The sequence below is a fragment of the Lithobates pipiens genome, unplaced genomic scaffold, assembly GCF_037356315.1.
Source record: "Lithobates pipiens isolate NorthernLeopardFrog02 unplaced genomic scaffold, aLitPip1_a1.2 Scaffold_22, whole genome shotgun sequence".
Lineage (NCBI taxonomy): Eukaryota > Metazoa > Chordata > Amphibia > Anura > Ranidae > Lithobates > Lithobates pipiens.
The window spans coordinates 6,614,757-6,633,131 of record NW_027507784.1 but is presented as its reverse complement, the minus strand read 5'-3'; the positions used below and the strand labels follow the sequence as shown (position 1 = coordinate 6,633,131).

Below are 18,375 nucleotides of genomic sequence, written 5' to 3'. Positions count from 1 at the left end.
GAAAACAGGTGCTGGGCTAGTGGTCAAGTCAATGATACAGTGTACAGTATTCCATAGCAGAAAGAGATTTTGGTTCATACGGTAGGTTCAGCATCCTCAAAAAATAAACTATCAGGATGAATAAAAAAGAAAGATTGTAACTACAAACTAAGTTACAGCCAACCAAAAACGTTTGTTATGTCCTCAATACAGGGACCTCCCTGTCAATAAACGGGGAGGGTAAGCCGAGCAACGGGTGCATTCAAGGTGGACCCAGGTAGATATATGAGACACCAGACATGTATATTCCTGAAAAGTAGGCTCAGCATCATCTGACGCATCATAGTGAAACTCTAGGTCTATCCTCAGCCAATAGCATTGGGCCATTCCATGAAGCTCCTGGTTGGTGATGGTGCATCTGCAGTAGTTAGCCCATCATTGGGCAATAGGCCCAACTTTTTGAGTAGATTCATTCCCTTTTCCAGGGAGGATATAGAGCAAGAATCTTCATTCCATTCCACCATCAGTTTAGCCCAAATACCCCATTTGTATGTTATTTTATGATTTTGCAAGATCTTTGTGATAGGGATTAGGTTGTTTGCCACCATGGTTGGTTGGGACAGATCTGCATACAGGGATATCCCAGCGTAAAAGGATCTGTTATGCCGCGTACACACGACCAGACTTTTTGAGGGATTAAGTCTGACAGACTTTCGACGGAGTTCTGAAGGAGTTCCGGCGGAGTTCTGCCGGAGTTCTGACAGAGTTCTGACGGACTTTTCGAATGAGCGGACTTGGCCACACACAATCACACCAAACTCCGACGGATTCGAACGTGATGACGTACGACTGGACTCGAATAAGGAAGTTCATAGCCAGTAGCCAATAGCTGCCCTAGCGTCGGTTTTAGTCCGTCGGAATAGCATACACACGAGCGAATTTTTCGGTAGGAACTGGGTCCGGCAGAGTTCTGGCGGAAAAATTTGAAGCATGTTCCATTTCTAAAGTCTGTCAGACTTTTGCGAATCAAAAGTCCGTTGCAGCCCACACACACGATCGAATGGTCTGCCGGAATCATTCCGTCAGACTTTGGATGTTGAAAAGTCCGGTCGTGTGTACGGGGCTTTAGTGTAGGTTGTTGCCTAGAGAAACACATCAATTGATCCTTGATATGATGGAAGTGGATCCTTGTGATAATATCTCCGGGAACCTTTTTAGGAAAGTGGGCCAGTTTAGGAAGCCTATGATCTTTATCAATGATAACATCATTAGGCATGAGCAAGGGGAGCATATCCATCATAAGCTTTTGAAGGAAAGGAATGAGATCTCCTGAATAAACAGATTCACAGATCCCCCCCTTGAACCATATGTTGTTTCTGTGAGATCTATCCTCTCTGGTCTGCCACTTTAACCTTTAGAGATTTCCTCTTCTAGTTCGAAGTGTGCATCCACTAATTAATTGTGTGAGTGAAATCTCCCATCTTATTTCCTATGTAATCCACTCTGTTGCCTATGTCCTCCGGATCTCTTTGTGTGGGTGGCATGAAAGGTGCCATGTCTTGCTGTAGGGCTAAGAGACAAATGCATGTCGAGTACAGGCTGCTCTGAAGTAGGGAATACATCCAAATACTCTCCCTATTCTGAAGAATCCTCCATATGCTCCCTTCCCTGTCTTATGTCTTCAGCTTTCTCCACCTCCTCTGCCAGCTTCTTTCTCTGCTTTACAGGTCTTTAAGACACGGGATGAGATCTGCAATTACCTTTGTCCTGTAGATCGGAAAGGATTGTACCAGAAACCGTATATGAGTGTGCATGGCTCATTGAGCTGGCGCCATATTGGATCGCCATGCCTGTAACTGGGATGAAATATTCTGTCAGTCTTCTCGGTCTCTCTCTGCCCTTTTACTTGCCCATGATGACCATCAGGTTCTTCTTCCTTTGCGCTCTCTCTGAGGCTATTTTGTGCCTGTGTCCTGCTGTTGTAAATAGCTGTATCACCACCGTTGTTTCAGAGCTCGGTTCTCACAGCACCGTCCGCTCTGGCTGCTGGCTCTGCCCATCCCGTGAGCCAACAAGTTTGTGTCAGCTTGGCCTTCACACCCTGGTTTAATGGCATTGTGATCTCCACAGTACATACCACACTCACATATCTCTTCACTTTTGGCTCTCTCCTGCCATGATACATCTGTAAATAAGGCTCTGAAGTTCTCCGTTGGGGTTTTCATTGGGTGAGCACCATTCCTGTACATACTGTCCTCATCCTGTATTATGGAAGGGGTGTTATCAATATCCCGTATAGTATGGTGATTCCAACATTAAACCCAGCGATATACACAGTGAAAAATCCGGATGTCCTAGATGCTATCTGTAGACTTTTCATTCAAAGAAGGAACCGCTAAACTCGCCGATCTGTAAAGTAGAAAAACATAAAACATTATGAGCCCATTTAAAATAATGTGATGTACCTAATTAGCTTAGATATTACATGACATTTTTGGAAATTTTGGTGCAAAGTTACAAAATTTGCATCAAATGGTGTCAGGTCACCTTGAGGCGAGGTGACAGGTGCACACCGTAGGGATCAGGAGTGCACTGCAAGGTCGTGGACCCTACGGCTGACTGCTGCAGATGGGGGACAGGTCCCACCGGGGTTAGAGCGTAAGATTCCCTGGGGAGCGGAGTCTAAGAGCCAGCAGGTGTTCACCAGCGCCTCTGGTGGTGAGGATGGACTTGGCTGCAACTGGCTCCAGGTCGCGACCCCCAGGGTCCCCCAGCTCACACCCACAGTAGGCAACAGGAGGATAGGGATAGTGAGGGACAAAGCCAAGGTCGGTAACGGAAAACAGTAGCAGAGCACACGGCAGGTAACAGGAAGCTAACACACAAAGGAATACACAATGGTTGATCAGCACTGATGGCTTGCAGTGCACAGGTTAATATAGGGCTCCCTGATAGGGCCTGAGGTGGAGCCATGCTTAGAGGAGAGGTTATAAAAACCACCAGGTGGAAGTGGCTGGCCTCTTAGTCTGAAGACATGAGGGGAGGTAAGCAAACACAGGAAGATCACTGCATAACCATGACAAATGGCCATGATCCTAGTTAACCACTTGCCACCCAGCCTATTGTCAAATGACGACTGGGCCAGACCTTTGTATATGCGGGTGGACGGCATATGACATCCTCTCAGAATGTGCCTCCCACGGGCGGCGGTAGGGCGGAATCAGTCACTGGCTTTGTCCACCGGACACAGCCAAAAACTGGTCAGTGTATTGGCCCACTGCTGGTATCATGTAATCACTGTGATCAATCACAGCACATCGCATGAAAATTGTAAGCAATGGATGGCTTTGATTCAAGCCATTCACTGTGTATAATTGCGTTGCTAACTGTGATTGGTCACAGTGATCACATGGTACAGACAGGGCCAATCAGAATCCATCTGTAACATGTAATTAGCTGTGGCCAATCACAGGTAATCAATACAATACGCACTAAATGAATGAATTTTTTTCAAGAAAAATGGTTGCTTTTACAATCATACAATCATAATGTGTAAAATAAAAGTCCTGATCACTCTTCCAGAGTAGTATGATGTTACTATGGTAACACTGTATTGCTCTGGTCCCATTCTGGTGAAAAAATCGTAAAAAAGGAAAAATTTGATAAAAAAAAAAAGTTTAAATAAAATTATTATTATTTTTATTTCTTTTTTTACATACTGTCACGAGTCAGTGTCCCTGATCACCACCAGATCAGTTATATGATGACTCTGTAGTGCACTTATGCTAGCATAAAAAATAATAATAATAATAAATAAATAAATAATAATAATAATAATAATAATAATAATAATAATAATAAAAAAATAATTTCTTCATTTTCCAAAAAATTGTGACAAAAAAATTACAACTTCAAAAAACTTGTCATGCCTCTTACTATATACCTCAGACTGTATACTTTCCAAAAACAGGTCATTTGGGGGTATTTGTACTTGTCCTGACATTTTCAAAACTTAAGAAATGAGATCGGCCATCAGGACATCAGGAGCAATCAATTTTCAGATATACAGTATATACCATAGATGGTGGACTATATAACTTTCCTACAGACTAAATTTTAAACAGTAATTTGGGTTATTTTCACCAAAGAAATGTAGCAATATACAATTTGGCCTAAATTTATGAAAAAAAAAAAATATTTGCAAAATTGTTTAACAGAAACAAAGAAAAACTATTTTTTTTTCAACATTTTGAGGCCTTTTTTAGTTTATTTTGCAAAAGAATTAAAACCCAGTGTTGAATAAATACCACCAAAATAAATTTCTATTTGTATAAACAAAATGATAAAAATGTCATATAAGAACAATGTAGCATGACCGCGCAATTGTCATTCAAAGTGTGAGAGCGCTGAAAGCTGAAAATTGGCCTGGGCACTAAAAGTGGTGAAAGTGCCCGGTAGGCAACTGGTTAAATTATTTTATATCTGAATCGGTTGTCTCATCTATAATAATTGTAGAGAGAAACTTCTCCTGACCTGATACGGCACATGAGAATTATGGCTGCCATGGCAGTGAGAAGTCCAGAACATGAATATTGGGGGGATCAGGAGTCACCTCATCAGTGGTCCATGGTTAAAGAAGGTCAACTGATTTCATATGGAATGCAGTCATTCTCTACAAAAACACTCGTATTTGGGGAATTGCCAGTTTAAGATCGACTCCCAAAAAAGTGTAAGCCCTTGTACACACGGTCAGACATTCTGCCAACCAAATCCGTTGGATTTTGTCCGACGGATTTTGTCAGACGGATTGTGTTCGAAACTGTTGTATACACACGGTCGGACAAAGTTGTCGGAAAATCCGATGTGATGACGTTATTTCGTTACGACGGGACTACGTTCAGGCTAGTAGCCAATAGCTTTGGTGTAGGAATTTGATCTGAGCATGCGTGGCACTTTGTCCGATCGGAATTCTCTACACATGATTGGAGTATGTTCGATCGGACCAGTTGGTCGGGAAAATATTTCCAACAAGTTGGAAAATTGGGTCCGACGGATATTCCGACGGAATCAGTCCGATGCAGACCACACACAGTCGGATTATCCGACAACACGGTCCGATAGGACACATTCCGACGGATTCTCCGACCGTGTGTACAAGGGCTAAGCCCTTGTACACACGGTCGGACATTCCAACGGAAAATGTCCGATCGGACCGTGTTGTTGGATAATCCGACTGTGTGTGGTATGCATCGGACTGATTCCGTCGGAATATCCGACTGACAAAGTTTTAGAGCTGGGCTGTAAAACTTTCCAACAACATGATCCGATCGGACTTTGTCCAATCGTTTGTAGAGAATTCCGATCGGACAAAGTGCCACGCATGCTCAGATCAAATTCCTAGACCAAAGCTAGTCCTGTCGTAACGAAAATAACATCATCACGTTGCGAACGATCGGATTTTCCGACAACTTTGTCCTACTGTGTGTATGCAACACAAGTTTCGGACAAAATCCGTCGGACAAAATCCGACGGATTTTGTTGTCGGAATGTCCGACCCGTGTGTACAAGGGCTTATAGAAAAAAATAAAAATTCTACTTCCCAATCTTATATTATCACTGGAATTTAATAAATACTGTAAAGGTAACGGGACAACTTGTCTCAAATGCATTTTGTATGTAATTATCAGAGCTCTCACCTGAGAAACACCAGACTAAAAAATATGAACCAAGTAATCCAGGGCTGGGGGACGTTCCTCAAGAAGACATCAATCTTCTTTTAAACCCTGTGCTTAAAAAATAAATAAATAAATAAATAAATAATAATAGTTTATGAAAAAATAAATAATAATATATTTTTTTTTATAGAAAACCAAAGCCACGCTAATTTTTATTACATTGAATACAATTGTTTCAAATCATTTCCCGTGTCATCATTGTACAGTAGAAGTTATTACTACAAAATTACCATCTAGAGGACAGATGTCGGAGTTTGCATGGTCGGGTATGTGACAAAAATACAATCCATCTACAAGCTTATAAAACAAGATCAGAACTTACCCTCCGTAATTCTTTGTGTGGATGAAGTACACTCTACAGACGTCTATTCCTTAGACCGGGGTGTAGATGAAGGCCGATTCTCTCCAATCACAGAGCGTTATTTATCCTTCGTATTCTCAGGTCACGCCCCCCAAGAACTATTAAACTTAAACCAATGATTAGTCATGAGAGAAAAAGCAATCTGGGAAAACATTCATCTGTCGTGGAATAATAGCAACACGAATACAAATCTATTACTGAGGAACATCAATCTGCGCTAATATCACACAACCTGCCGGTAAGGAGGTGGAGAATTCCTTCATAGGGCATCCAATGAGCAGATATTTCAAAAGTTTTGTGAAGCGAAATCTGAATAAATAAATCAACTCCCTTACTGTGCAAACACACAAAAAAAAAATGTGTATATCATAAAGCTGAGTAATGTTTTATTAACAATAAAAATTTAAATAAAGAAAAAATATAACACCAGAAACTCTCAGTAAGAGCTCCTATTCAGTGCTGCCAAACTTCAACGGAGATTTAAAGTTATATAGTCATATAGATATATATATATATAAAACAAAATATGAAGATAACTGTCCTCAGATATTAAGGTGTCTTTTTATAAATGTCTTTAATTTAAACCCAAGAATTGTCTATGCATATCTTATCATTAAGGAAAAGGGGAAATTTGGGACTTTGTATGAGATGTGTGAAACAAATAAATAAATTACATAATCAAAAGAGGTTTAATCATAACAATGTGCATAAGAAAATCATATATTTTATCATATAAAAAAAATAAAAAACAATAATGGGTGCTGTTTGCTATGTAGAAAAAAAAAATATATATATATATACACACATATATACTATTTTTACATTTGTTGTCCTTGAAATAATACTATTAAAAAATATGGCAAGGTAAAAAAAAAGAAAAAATTCAAGAAACCTCTGTTCTTTTCTTTTTTTTTTCTTTTCATATACTGTATATCTCTATATATCTATATACACACACACATATATATATATATATATATATATATATATATATATATATATATAGATATATAGATATATAGATAGATAGATAGATAGATAGATATATAGATAGATATATATATATATATATATATATATATATATATATATATATATATATATATATATATATATATATATATATATGTATATATCTATATATATATATATATATATATATATATATATATATATATATATATATATATATAGATATATATATATAGATATACTATTTTTACATTTGTTGTCCTTGAAATAATACTATTAAAAAATATGGCAAGGTAAAAAAAAAGAAAAAAATTCAAGAAACCTCTGTTCTTTTCTTTTTTTTTTCTTTTCATATACTGTATATCTCTATATATCTATATATACATATATATATATATATATATATAAATAGATAGATAGATAGATAGATAAAATATATATATATATATATATATATATATATATATATATATAGATATAGATAGATATATATATATATATATATATATATATACATATAGATATAGATATATATAGATATAGATATGTATATAAATATATATAGTATATTAAAAGGAAAAAAAGAAAAGAACAAACATGGCTTCTGAGGTTTCCTTCATTTTTTTTTTTTTTACCTTGCCATATTTTTAATAGTATTATTTCAAGGACAACAAATCTAAAAATAGTAACACAACATTAAGAGAAAAAAGCCCAGAAGGAAAAACACACACATACTGTACCGTCGGTGGCGCCGATATTGTGCCAATCTCTCTGCTGTTAGCGGCGACATTGACACACAGGAAGCCCAGTCGCGGGAGTCAGTGCCCAGCTATGTCGCTCCACCCACTCGCCGCCCCTAATACATTCCTATGGATGCGTGGCATCTTGTGGGAGTAGTGAGCGCGAGAAGCACAGCTTGCAGCGCCGATTTCCAGTGCGATCCCATCGCGCTGGAAACACAATATCGGCGACACCTACTGTACAATGCATAATATAATATGATATCATATATTATATTATCATAATATAGGCGGCACAGTGGTGTAGTGGTTAGCACTCTCGCCTAGCAGTAAAAAGGGTCGCTGGCTCGAATCCCAACCATGACACTACCTGCCTGGAGTTTGCATGTTCTCCCTGTGCCTGCATGGGTTTACTCCGGTTTCCTCCCACAATCTAAAGACCTGCTGGAAGGCTAATTGGCTTTTGCCCTAAACTGGCCCCAGTATATGAATGGGGACCTTGGATTGTGGGCTCCTTGAGGGTAGGGACCAATGTAAGTGTGCAATGTACAGGGATAGGGACAATTGTGGATACTGACATTGGATGGACTGGTGTCTTTATTCAACCTTAGTAACTATGAAACTATGAATATACTAGAATAGAATAGAACATAGTGTGTGTGTGTTTCTTTTTGCTTTTTTTCAGCCAATGAGGATAGAAAAGGGGGTGGGTCCAGGATACAGCTCTGTATTTGAATGGACACAGGGAGCTGTGACTCGGCTCCGGTGCCCCCCCCCCCCCCCCCCACAGCAAGCAGCTGCTTGCTGTGGGGGCACTGAACAGGAGGGAGGGGCCAGGATCACAGAAGAGGGACCCGAGAAGAGGAGGATCGAGGACGCTGTGTGCAAAACCATTACATAGACGGTATTACATGGTTATTATTTTTAACTAAAAAAGAGACTTTACTAACACTTTAAAGTGGTTGTAAACCCTTTTGTTTGTCTTTTATCCATAGGTAAGCCTAGAATAAGGCTTAGGCATGCGCTGTGAAGAAATGGATCACCGTGCCGTTTCTTCCCCCAGCGTGCGCCGCCGTGACTGACGGCTCCCGCGCGCGGGAGTGACGTCACTCGACTCCGGCCAGTCACAGAGCCGGCGTCCGCGCCACCCCCAGAAGGAAGATGGGGCAAAGATGGATGCGGCATGCACAGGGGATTGAGCGGGCTTCGTTTGCGGGTAAGTGTCACAAAATGGGCTAGTATGCAATGAATACTAGCCCATTATGCTTTTACTTTGCAGGCCTTTTGGGGAGCGAAAGAGCAAGTAAACCCCATCGGGGGTTTACTTCCTCTTTAAACCCAAAGAGGAAACATTTATTATGTGGCAGCTTACTCATTTCTAGCTGTGATGGCTGCATTTGTTTTGCTTTTTAGGTGTTTTTTTCTCCTGTTTTCATCTTGTAATCCAGCCAGCAAGTCTGGTGTTTTTCAGAAGCACAAGCTCTCAGCGGAATGTATCAGTTTACAGAGATGAGAACAGCGACCCAACGCTGACACTCAAAACCAATGCATTTGGCAGACATGGAGACCTTTCGTAGCTAAATTCCAGAAACCTATTTATAGTGATTTCCTCCATTAATAGTGATGTAAATAAAACGTTCAATCAATGTTTATTTTTAAAGTATATAAATAGAATACAATTTCTGTAAAAATATAAAAACATCAATCAGCACTTTATTCTCACTTTAAGTACATTAATTATCCTCTTACCTCCGCCCATGTGAATGGGAAATGATGACTCTTTCTTTATTACACTTTTATAGAAATAAAACTTTTTTTGTGACTGTTTATCTTCTATAAAGATTATTCTTATGTCCCCAATGATCACATCAGACGATCAATAAAACTCTTTTTTGTATAAATTCTTCACATAAGGAGCCTAGAGCTTGGAAAGAAAAGTAAGGACACCCCCCCCCCCCCCCCCCCCACACACACACATCACAGACCAAACCATCACCACATTTCCATATCACTTCCTTCTAAAACATTTCATCTGATAATCATTTCTAAACATTTCATAATATGTACTGGGAGACGCCGCCATTTATTTCTTAATTATACATTTTACAAACACCCAGATGAAAGCCGAAGAATTGTCAAAAAGTATTTTAGATTTTGTTAGACGCTTGTTTGATTCGCTGCTTGTTCGATTTCTCACCGTACGCACGCACAATCAGCGATTTAGGAAAATACAGTCATATCATTGTTTTTTAATAAATATGTTTTATCATGTTATATATAATGTTTTTTTTTTTTTTTTCTGAAATGAATTGTGGAGAACGTTTTATAATGTTTTTATAGATGTTGTGCATTTATTCAAATGTACTGCATGGTGTGTAAATTAGAACATCTTATATTTGTAAAGGTTGGTGTAATGCAATCATTATTTTATGTAGCAATTATGTGTTCTTAAATGCATGTATAATGTTTTTTTTTTTTTATATACAGTATATATATATATATTTGCTTCAAAATAATTGAATTAAAGTTCATAATTTAATTGTATTTATATGCTGTAGAATTAAATAGTTAAAGACTTACATTGATCTGTTAGTAAATAATGCTTATATTACTTACATTCTTCTTCCTCTTCTTCGGCTTTCTCTTCTTATTATTATTTATCAAAATTATCATCATGCATTATCATTACCATTATCACCACATTCTTTTATTCTAATTCAATTAACAATCTTAATTTAATTAAAAATTGTAAAATATAAATAATACCAGAATTACCATGCATTTCTCTAATTAGGTCTGTAGTTTCTTAAATATTATATATACATTTCTAAGCATACGGACACGCAATTAGCGATTGGGAAATATCATTTTTTTTTTATAAATATATTTTATCATGCTACATATTTTTTATTTTTTTTTCTGAAATGAATTGTGGAGAAAGTTTTATAATGTTTGTGTATGTTTTTGTAGCTGATTTATAGATGTTTTGTAGTAGTTGTGCATCTATTCAAATATACTGCGTGGTGTGTAAAGTAGAAGATCTTCTAATTGTATTGTCCTTCAATGCATGTATAATTATATATAAATAAAAAATAATAAAAAAATAAATAAATATATATACACACACACACACACACACACACACACACACACAGAGATATATATATATATATATATATATATATATATATATATATATATATATATAAATAGTATATATATATATAAATAGTATATCTATCTATCTATCTATCTATCTATCTATCTATCTATCTATCTATCTATCTATCTATATAGATAGATAGATAGATAGATATACTATTTTACATTTGTTTTCCTTGAAAATAATACTATTAAAAAATATGGCAAGGTAATAAAAAAAATAATTAAGTAAACCTCTGTTCTTTTCATATACTGTATATCTCTATATATCTCTATATATATATATATATATATATATATATATATATATATATATATATATATATATATATATATATATATATATATATATATATATATATACATATATATACATATATATACATATATATACATATATATATATATATATATATATATATATATATATATATATATATATATATATATATATATATATATATATAATTTAATTATAATTCATATTTTAATTGTATTTTTATACTGTAGAATTAAATAGTTTAATACTTACATTGATCTGTTAGTAAATAATGCTTATATTACTTACATTCTTCTTCCTCTTCATCTGCTTTCTCTTTTTATTATTATTTATCAAAATTACCATCATGCATTATCATCACCATTATCACCATTTCTTTTTTTATTTTTTATTATTATTCTAATTCAAATAACAATTTTAATTTAATTAAAATTTAAAAAGCATTTTAACTTTTTTTTGGGAAAAATAATACCAGAATTACCAAGCATTTCTAAAATGATGTAGTTTCTTAAATCTAATATATATAAATGGCAAATAAACCCAAAGAGTGCTGAGATTTTTTTTTTTTGTTGAATGCATTTATGTTTATGTATCCAGCCATTTCTAAAATTTGGATTTATATTTTCTTGAATTTTCTATATATTGTGCATCATAGTTGTTGTCAAAGAATGCTGAGCTGTTTCTTTTTGAATGCATTTATGTTTAGTACTTGGTAAGAAATTGCACATATTTGTAATAAAATATAATACTTATAAAATGATAATGTATAGAATACTTCCATTCTTCTTCTTCATCATCTACTTTTTCTTAATATCATTATTTATCAAAATAATCATCAATCTAAATGCCTAAATGTTTTTGTAAATTAACGGAATATGTGATTCGGGGGCCTCTATTGCCTTACCAATGTTGTGAGTTTGTCGGGCCTCTTGCCCAAGCTTTGAAAAATGTAATAAAAGTTTATATTTGAAAAAAATAAATAAATAATCATCATCCATTATCATTACCATTATTACCACATTTGTATTCTAATTCAATAAACTGTTTTATATTAAAAATCAAAAGCATTTGTACTTTTTGGTAAAAATCATACCAGAATTCCCATGCATTATGTAACCAGCCATTTCTAAAATTTGGATTTGTATTTTCTTGAATCTTCTATAGTCTGTACATTGTAAATCACCGATAAACCATACAGTGTCGCCAAAGAATGCTGAGATGTTTCTTTTTGAATGCATTTATGTTTAGTACTTGGTAAGAAATTGCCCATATTTGTAATAAAATATAATACTTAGATAATGTATATATTACTTACATTCTTCTTCTTCTGCTGCTTTTTCTTAATATCATTATTTATCAAAATAATGAGCATCCATTATCTTTATCATCAGAATTATTACCACATTTGTATTCTAATTTAATAAACAGTTTTAATTTAAATAAAAATTAAAAGCATGTCAATTTTTTTTTTTGTAAAAATTATACCAGAATTACCATGCATTATGTAACCAGCCATTTCTAAAATTTGGATTTTCTTGAATTTTCTATAGATTGTGAATTGTAAATCATCAATAAACCATACAGTGTTGCCAAAGAATGCTGAGATGTTTCTTTTTGAATGCATTTATGTTTAGTACTTGGTAAGAAATTGCCCCTATTTGTAATAAAATCGAATACTTATAGAAAGATAAGATATTACCATCAATATATAGAGCACCCGATGTTAAATTGGCGATGTCCATGCCGCTGCCCACTATTGTGGGGTTTGTTTGGGAACAATTCTGTAGATGATATAAAAGGGTAGACGTGTAAAGCCGACACACGCAATTTTTATGTATTTGTCAGCGTGTCAAAACCCAACTTACCGGACTGCACGTCCCCAGTGTTGTATTACACAAGATTATCCGACAGTCTATAGAATATTTGCAGTAATTTCCAACAAACTTGGTCATATTAAGAGAGAAACGTCCTTGCAGGGAGACTCCATTCTCTTCCACATGTAGTGCAGAGTCACTGAGAACAGGGCAGCTGTTGAAAGACAAAAATGACAATTCCAACAGTGAACTAAAATACAGCTATGTGCACCTACTAAAGGATCTGTAATTCTGGTTTTTAATTCTATTCCTGTGATGGCAAAGCCAAATCAGGACCGTCCTAGTAGACCACACCACAGTTAAAGCACAACATAAGTCGGAAAAGGGAGATAGTTCCATCTGAATGTTTAAACCCTCTCCTTTCTCCAAGCAGCATTTTTATTTTTTTCTTTGGCCCCACCTCTATGCCTCTGCCTAGGCCAGAATGTCCTGTCTCTGGTTCTGATGCCACCTGAGATACATAGATCCCTACTCACAGAAGGCTGCAGGAGCAGGCACATAGAGTGGCTGGGGGGGTGCAAGACCATCAATGGCTGCCTTCCTGCTCCTGGAAGAGGCAGCCAGATGAAGAGGACCAAGATGGCGGTGCAGGGCCTGGTATATGTCAGACAAAACAGAAAACTGCAGGTGGGACAATGCTGAATTTCCTGTGTAGGTGAGTATGTGCTTTGAAGAGCATGCAGCATTACAGGTAAGAGGTGAAAAAAGACAGGGGAGGGAAGTTGAGTACTACTTTAAATTTGGTTTTGGACGAACTCTAGCCTGTTGATTGCCTGATTCCTGCCCCTCTCTTCAATAGTCTCAGTACTGCTGTGCAAGGCATTAAGGGATGCTTATACCAAGGAAAGAAACCTGGTTTGAAAGGCCATAGAAAGGTAGAAAGATGTTACTTCAGAATTTATAGTTGGAGTGTTGGAGAAAAGAACTCTTACTAGCCACTGATGACGTTGTATCTCGCAGTATATGTATCAGACGTGGTGGTCAGAAGGCAGCTCTTCATAAGCAGCACGGCTGTAGAAGGAGTCTCGTTTTTCACACTTATCCCAATGTACAAAGGCACACTTGTATTTCTCCAGCCTCCGGGGTCCTCATAGAGAATGGTGTAATTAGAATTTTGGAAGATGCCCATTCTGACCGCGTATGATGAAGATCCTCCGAGAGTTAGATTACTCTCACTGCAAAACAGTATCATAGCATTAGACACTTCTGTTACCTTGATGGTAATGATAACAGGACCATGACGTTCTGTAGATTTCAGAAAGTTGGTTAGGTAATGTTCAGTAACATCACCATACACTGTGTGTAAAATGTTGCCCTTGCTAACCCTTAGGTAGGTCATTTTTCTAGAAAGACATACATACCCTTTATTGCAAGGCCACTTCAAGAGCTCCATTGTGTTAGGTTCCCCCCTCAAACCTACCACATATAACTAGGCTCCCCCTAGCCACCCATGTAAAGGGCACTTCACCACTGACCATCTGTATGAGAAATTCCCTCTCCACCCTGACCACCAGTGTAAGTCAACATTTTCCTACTGAGCGCTAATGTATTGGGACACCTCTCAACTTATCACCAATGTAAGCGGGCACTCTTTAACTAATCACATAGGCGTGTGCGCAAGGGTGAGCCAGGTGTCCCCCTGCTACTTGACTGCAGAGAAAGGAAATGGGGAATCTTTGTTCCTAGTCTTTTTCATTGTCTCAAAAGTGAGACAAAACCACTGATATTTCACCAAAGCCCCCCAATGGGGCTCCTAAAAAAAATAGTAAAAAACTAAAATAAAAAATGATTGTCAAAAAATACTAAAATGTAAAAAATAATTATTAAAAAATATATTTAAAAAATAAGCTACTGACACCAATTGTTCACTGCTCTACCGTCACTGTCCATTGCCCTACTGCTATATATATATATATTATACACATACACACACGCACGACTGATTGGTGACTGATCACCAATATAAAAAGGGACTTCTCCACTGACGGCCCACATAAGGGGACCCTTCTCCACTGATCACCAATTTAAGGGAGCCCTTCTTCCGATGATCACCAATGTAAGGGGTCGTTCTTCTACTGACCACTAATGTAAGGGGGGAATTATCTACTGATCACTAGACATGTGCATTCGTCCGAATGCATTTTCGTCCGAATTTAAGGTATTTTTGTTTTCGTTTTGACAAAGATAATGAAAGTGCAGAATCTGAAAAACGAAAGATCTGACATAAATAAATGCTTTATTTTCATTTTTGTTGTTACAACAGTTCGATATAGAATAGGAGATTCAACGTGACTCTGACAATAACAATCTGTGTCTATTGAACCTGTGGTCGAATGTGCCTAACCTTACCTCTATTAGTCCAAGATTATATAGAGAAAAGATTCGACATAGAGAGAAAAGATTCGACAGAGAGAAAAGATTCGACAGAGAGAAAATATTCGACAGAGAGAAAATATTCGACATAGAGAGAAAAGATTCGACAGAGAGAGAAAAGATTCCACAGAGAGAAAAGATTCGACAGAGAGAAAATATTCGACAGAGAGAAAATATTCGACATAGAGAGAAAAGATTCGACAGAGAGAGAAAAGATTCGACAGAGAGAGAAAAGATTCGACATAGAGAGAAAAGATTCGACATAGAGAGAAAAGATTCGACAGAGAGAGAAAAGATTCAACAGAGAGAAAATATTCGACATAGAGAGAAAATATTCGACAGAGAGAGAAAAGATTCAACAGAGAGAAAATATTTGACATAGAGAGAAAAGATTCGACAGAGAGAAAATATTTGACATAGAGAGAAAAGATTCAACAGAGAGAAAAGATTTGACATAGAGACAAAAGATTCGACAGAGAGAGAAAATATTCGACATAGAGAGAAAAGATTCGACAGAGAGAGAAAAGATTCAACAGAGAGAGAAAAGATTCAACAGAGAGAAAAGATTCGGCATAGAGAGAAAAGATTCGACAGAGAGAGAAAAGATTCAACAGAGAGAAAAGATTCAACAGAGAGAAAAGATTCGACATAGAGAGAAAATATTCGACATAGAGAGAAAAGATTCGACAGAGAGAGAAAAGATTCAACAGAGAGAAAATATTTGACATAGAGAGAAAAGATTCAACAGAGAGAAAATATTCGACATAGAGAGAAAATATTCGACAGAGAGAGAAAAGATTCAACAGAGAGAAAAGATTCAACAGAGAGAAAAGATTCAACAGAGAGAAAAGATTCGACATAGAGAGAAAAGATTCGACAGAGAGAGAAAAGACTCTGGAATTGGGTGGGGGATGTAAAATAAAAATAATGATGATGATGAATGTCATTGGCTGATTGTAACCAAAGAGGAGGAGCAGTAAAATAGCTAAAACTAAGTACACTCCTACAGTCAACTTACTTTCACTTATGATTGCTAGCAGAGAGACACAGACGCTGAATCATTTCAGAAGACTTATCTGGTCTATTTGAATTGTCATTTGTCAGAGAACCCAAATTATTATTAAGCATAAGCACAGCAGCAGAACAATAGTGAAGCAAGCTACAGTTCAACTTAGCTTTTTTTCTAATAATCTGCTGCTATTGTGTTAGTGTGAGAACCTTATAGTGATACTAGTGTTGCTGCTCGTGTTGTTGTGATAGCCTCAGAGGCTGCCTGTGTTGTGGGGGGGATTTATTATTATAGAATCTTGTTACCTGTCTGATCAGTGATCGCTATCACCAGTCCACCAGTTTCTGTTTGAACGAGTATATAATATATATACAGAAACACTTGTAGATGGCCCAGGAAAGTCCTCCAATGCCTCCATGTCACTCTCACAATGGTTTGCCGCCCTATTCGTTATTATCAGTCACTCACTATCTGACACCTGACACTGTGAGACTTAGACCATTCATTCAACATGAATGACAGAGATTCGACAAAGCAACGAAAAACACACACGTTTATAATAATATTCGACAGAGCATCGAAACTGTACAACGCTGCAATCATACATTTCCAAAGTCAAATGCTCCGCCTATAGGCTATATAGAGTTTAGCGGCTCCGTCAAATCTTCTTTATACATTCGACAGGCACCATAAGCCTTCAAAGACAGAATCGACCGTAATTCATGTGGATTTTCGGACGAAAGCAATTTTTTAACGAAAAACAAAATAAATAAAAACGAATTCTGGGAGTAACTAAATAAATACATTTTTCGGACGAAAACGAAATTCCGAAAACAAAATATTTCACTCTGCACATGTCTTCTGATCACCAATGTAAGGGGGGCTCTTCTGTATTGACTACCAATTATCTTACTAACCACCAATGTTAGGTCAATGTCCTTCAATGTAAGGAGGTTCTTTTCCACTAAGTACCAATGTAAGGGGGTCCATTGCTACTGATGATCCATGTAAGGAGACACTTTTTCACTGAGTATCAATATACAATAAGAGGAGACTTTTCCACTGAACAACAAAAGTAAGGTAGCACTTCTCAACCGTTTAGTAATATACAGAGGAGCATCTATACTGACCACCTATGTAAGGGGCTCTTCCACATTGATCACCAAATAAAAGGGGGAGCTTTCTCCATTCACAACCGTTATAAGGGGGGGCGCTTCTCCATTGACCAGCAATGTAAGGGGATACTTCTCAACTCATCATCAACATAAGGGGGCACACCTCCACTGACCAACACTGTAAAGGGGCCCTTCTCCAATGATCAAGAAAATGGGGGGGGGATATTTCTTGTAGGAAAAGTGTAATTTATTTTCTTTCTAATCTACCTGACTAGCTATTCACAAAAATGCCCTCTCAAGAGATAGCAGCCAAACAATTTTAGTTAGACATACTTTACCTTACTCTCATCGTAGAGGACCACAGGACATTCTCCAAGCTTCTTGGGTAGGTACATGAGATATTTGTGGAAAATGTGCGTGAGGTGGCGTTGAGTGATAAATATACCACATTTGTGTATGTTATATAGCTGCTATTTATCTGTAATTAAATATACAATAAATAATAAATTTCCCTCACAGATTTAATGAAGTAGCAAACAGTTTCTAAAACATCATCCATAGTCTTCCATCTTTATATACATTCATATCATTTAAAGCAAAACTGTACTGAGAAAGACATGAAGAATGATTTCTGATGATGGCAGTGGCCTGGCTTTAGGTTAATGGGTACAAGCTCCATTCCATATATAAGTGTCCAATTTAATATTTAAATTACAATTGGCAATGAGTTTCAAAGGTTGTGGGCACCCCCTTCTTTTCAGATTAAAAGGGTAAA

The 18,375-nt window shown here is 36.6% G+C and overlaps 1 protein-coding gene and 1 long non-coding RNA gene across 3 annotated transcripts in view; both read right to left on the bottom strand.

Annotated features, from left to right (window-relative positions):
• Nucleotides 1–723: 723 nt before the first annotated feature.
• LOC144000348 (uncharacterized) lies at nt 724–6,855 on the bottom strand. Of its 2 annotated transcripts, none has more exons than XR_013278219.1 (3): nt 6,037–6,855; nt 5,676–5,767; nt 724–2,388 (listed from the first exon to the last, which is right to left on the bottom strand). It is a non-coding gene; the product is annotated as an uncharacterized LOC144000348 (long non-coding RNA). The 2 variants fall into 2 exon arrangements; XR_013278220.1 differs by having other exon boundaries at nt 5,676–5,762.
• Nucleotides 6,856–12,591: 5,736 nt separating this feature from the next.
• Nucleotides 12,592–18,375, bottom strand: part of LOC144000344 (uromodulin-like) — a 44,347-nt gene continuing 38,563 nt past the window's right edge. The window contains exons 6-9 of the mRNA XM_077494135.1: nt 17,939–18,078; nt 14,036–14,278; nt 13,095–13,257; nt 12,592–13,010 (exon numbers count right to left, since the gene is read on the bottom strand). Coding sequence (XP_077350261.1) covers nt 12,798–13,010; nt 13,095–13,257; nt 14,036–14,278; nt 17,939–18,078 — 759 coding nt within the window. The 3' untranslated portion in view covers nt 12,592–12,797. The remainder of the gene's footprint in view (nt 13,011–13,094; nt 13,258–14,035; nt 14,279–17,938; nt 18,079–18,375) is intronic.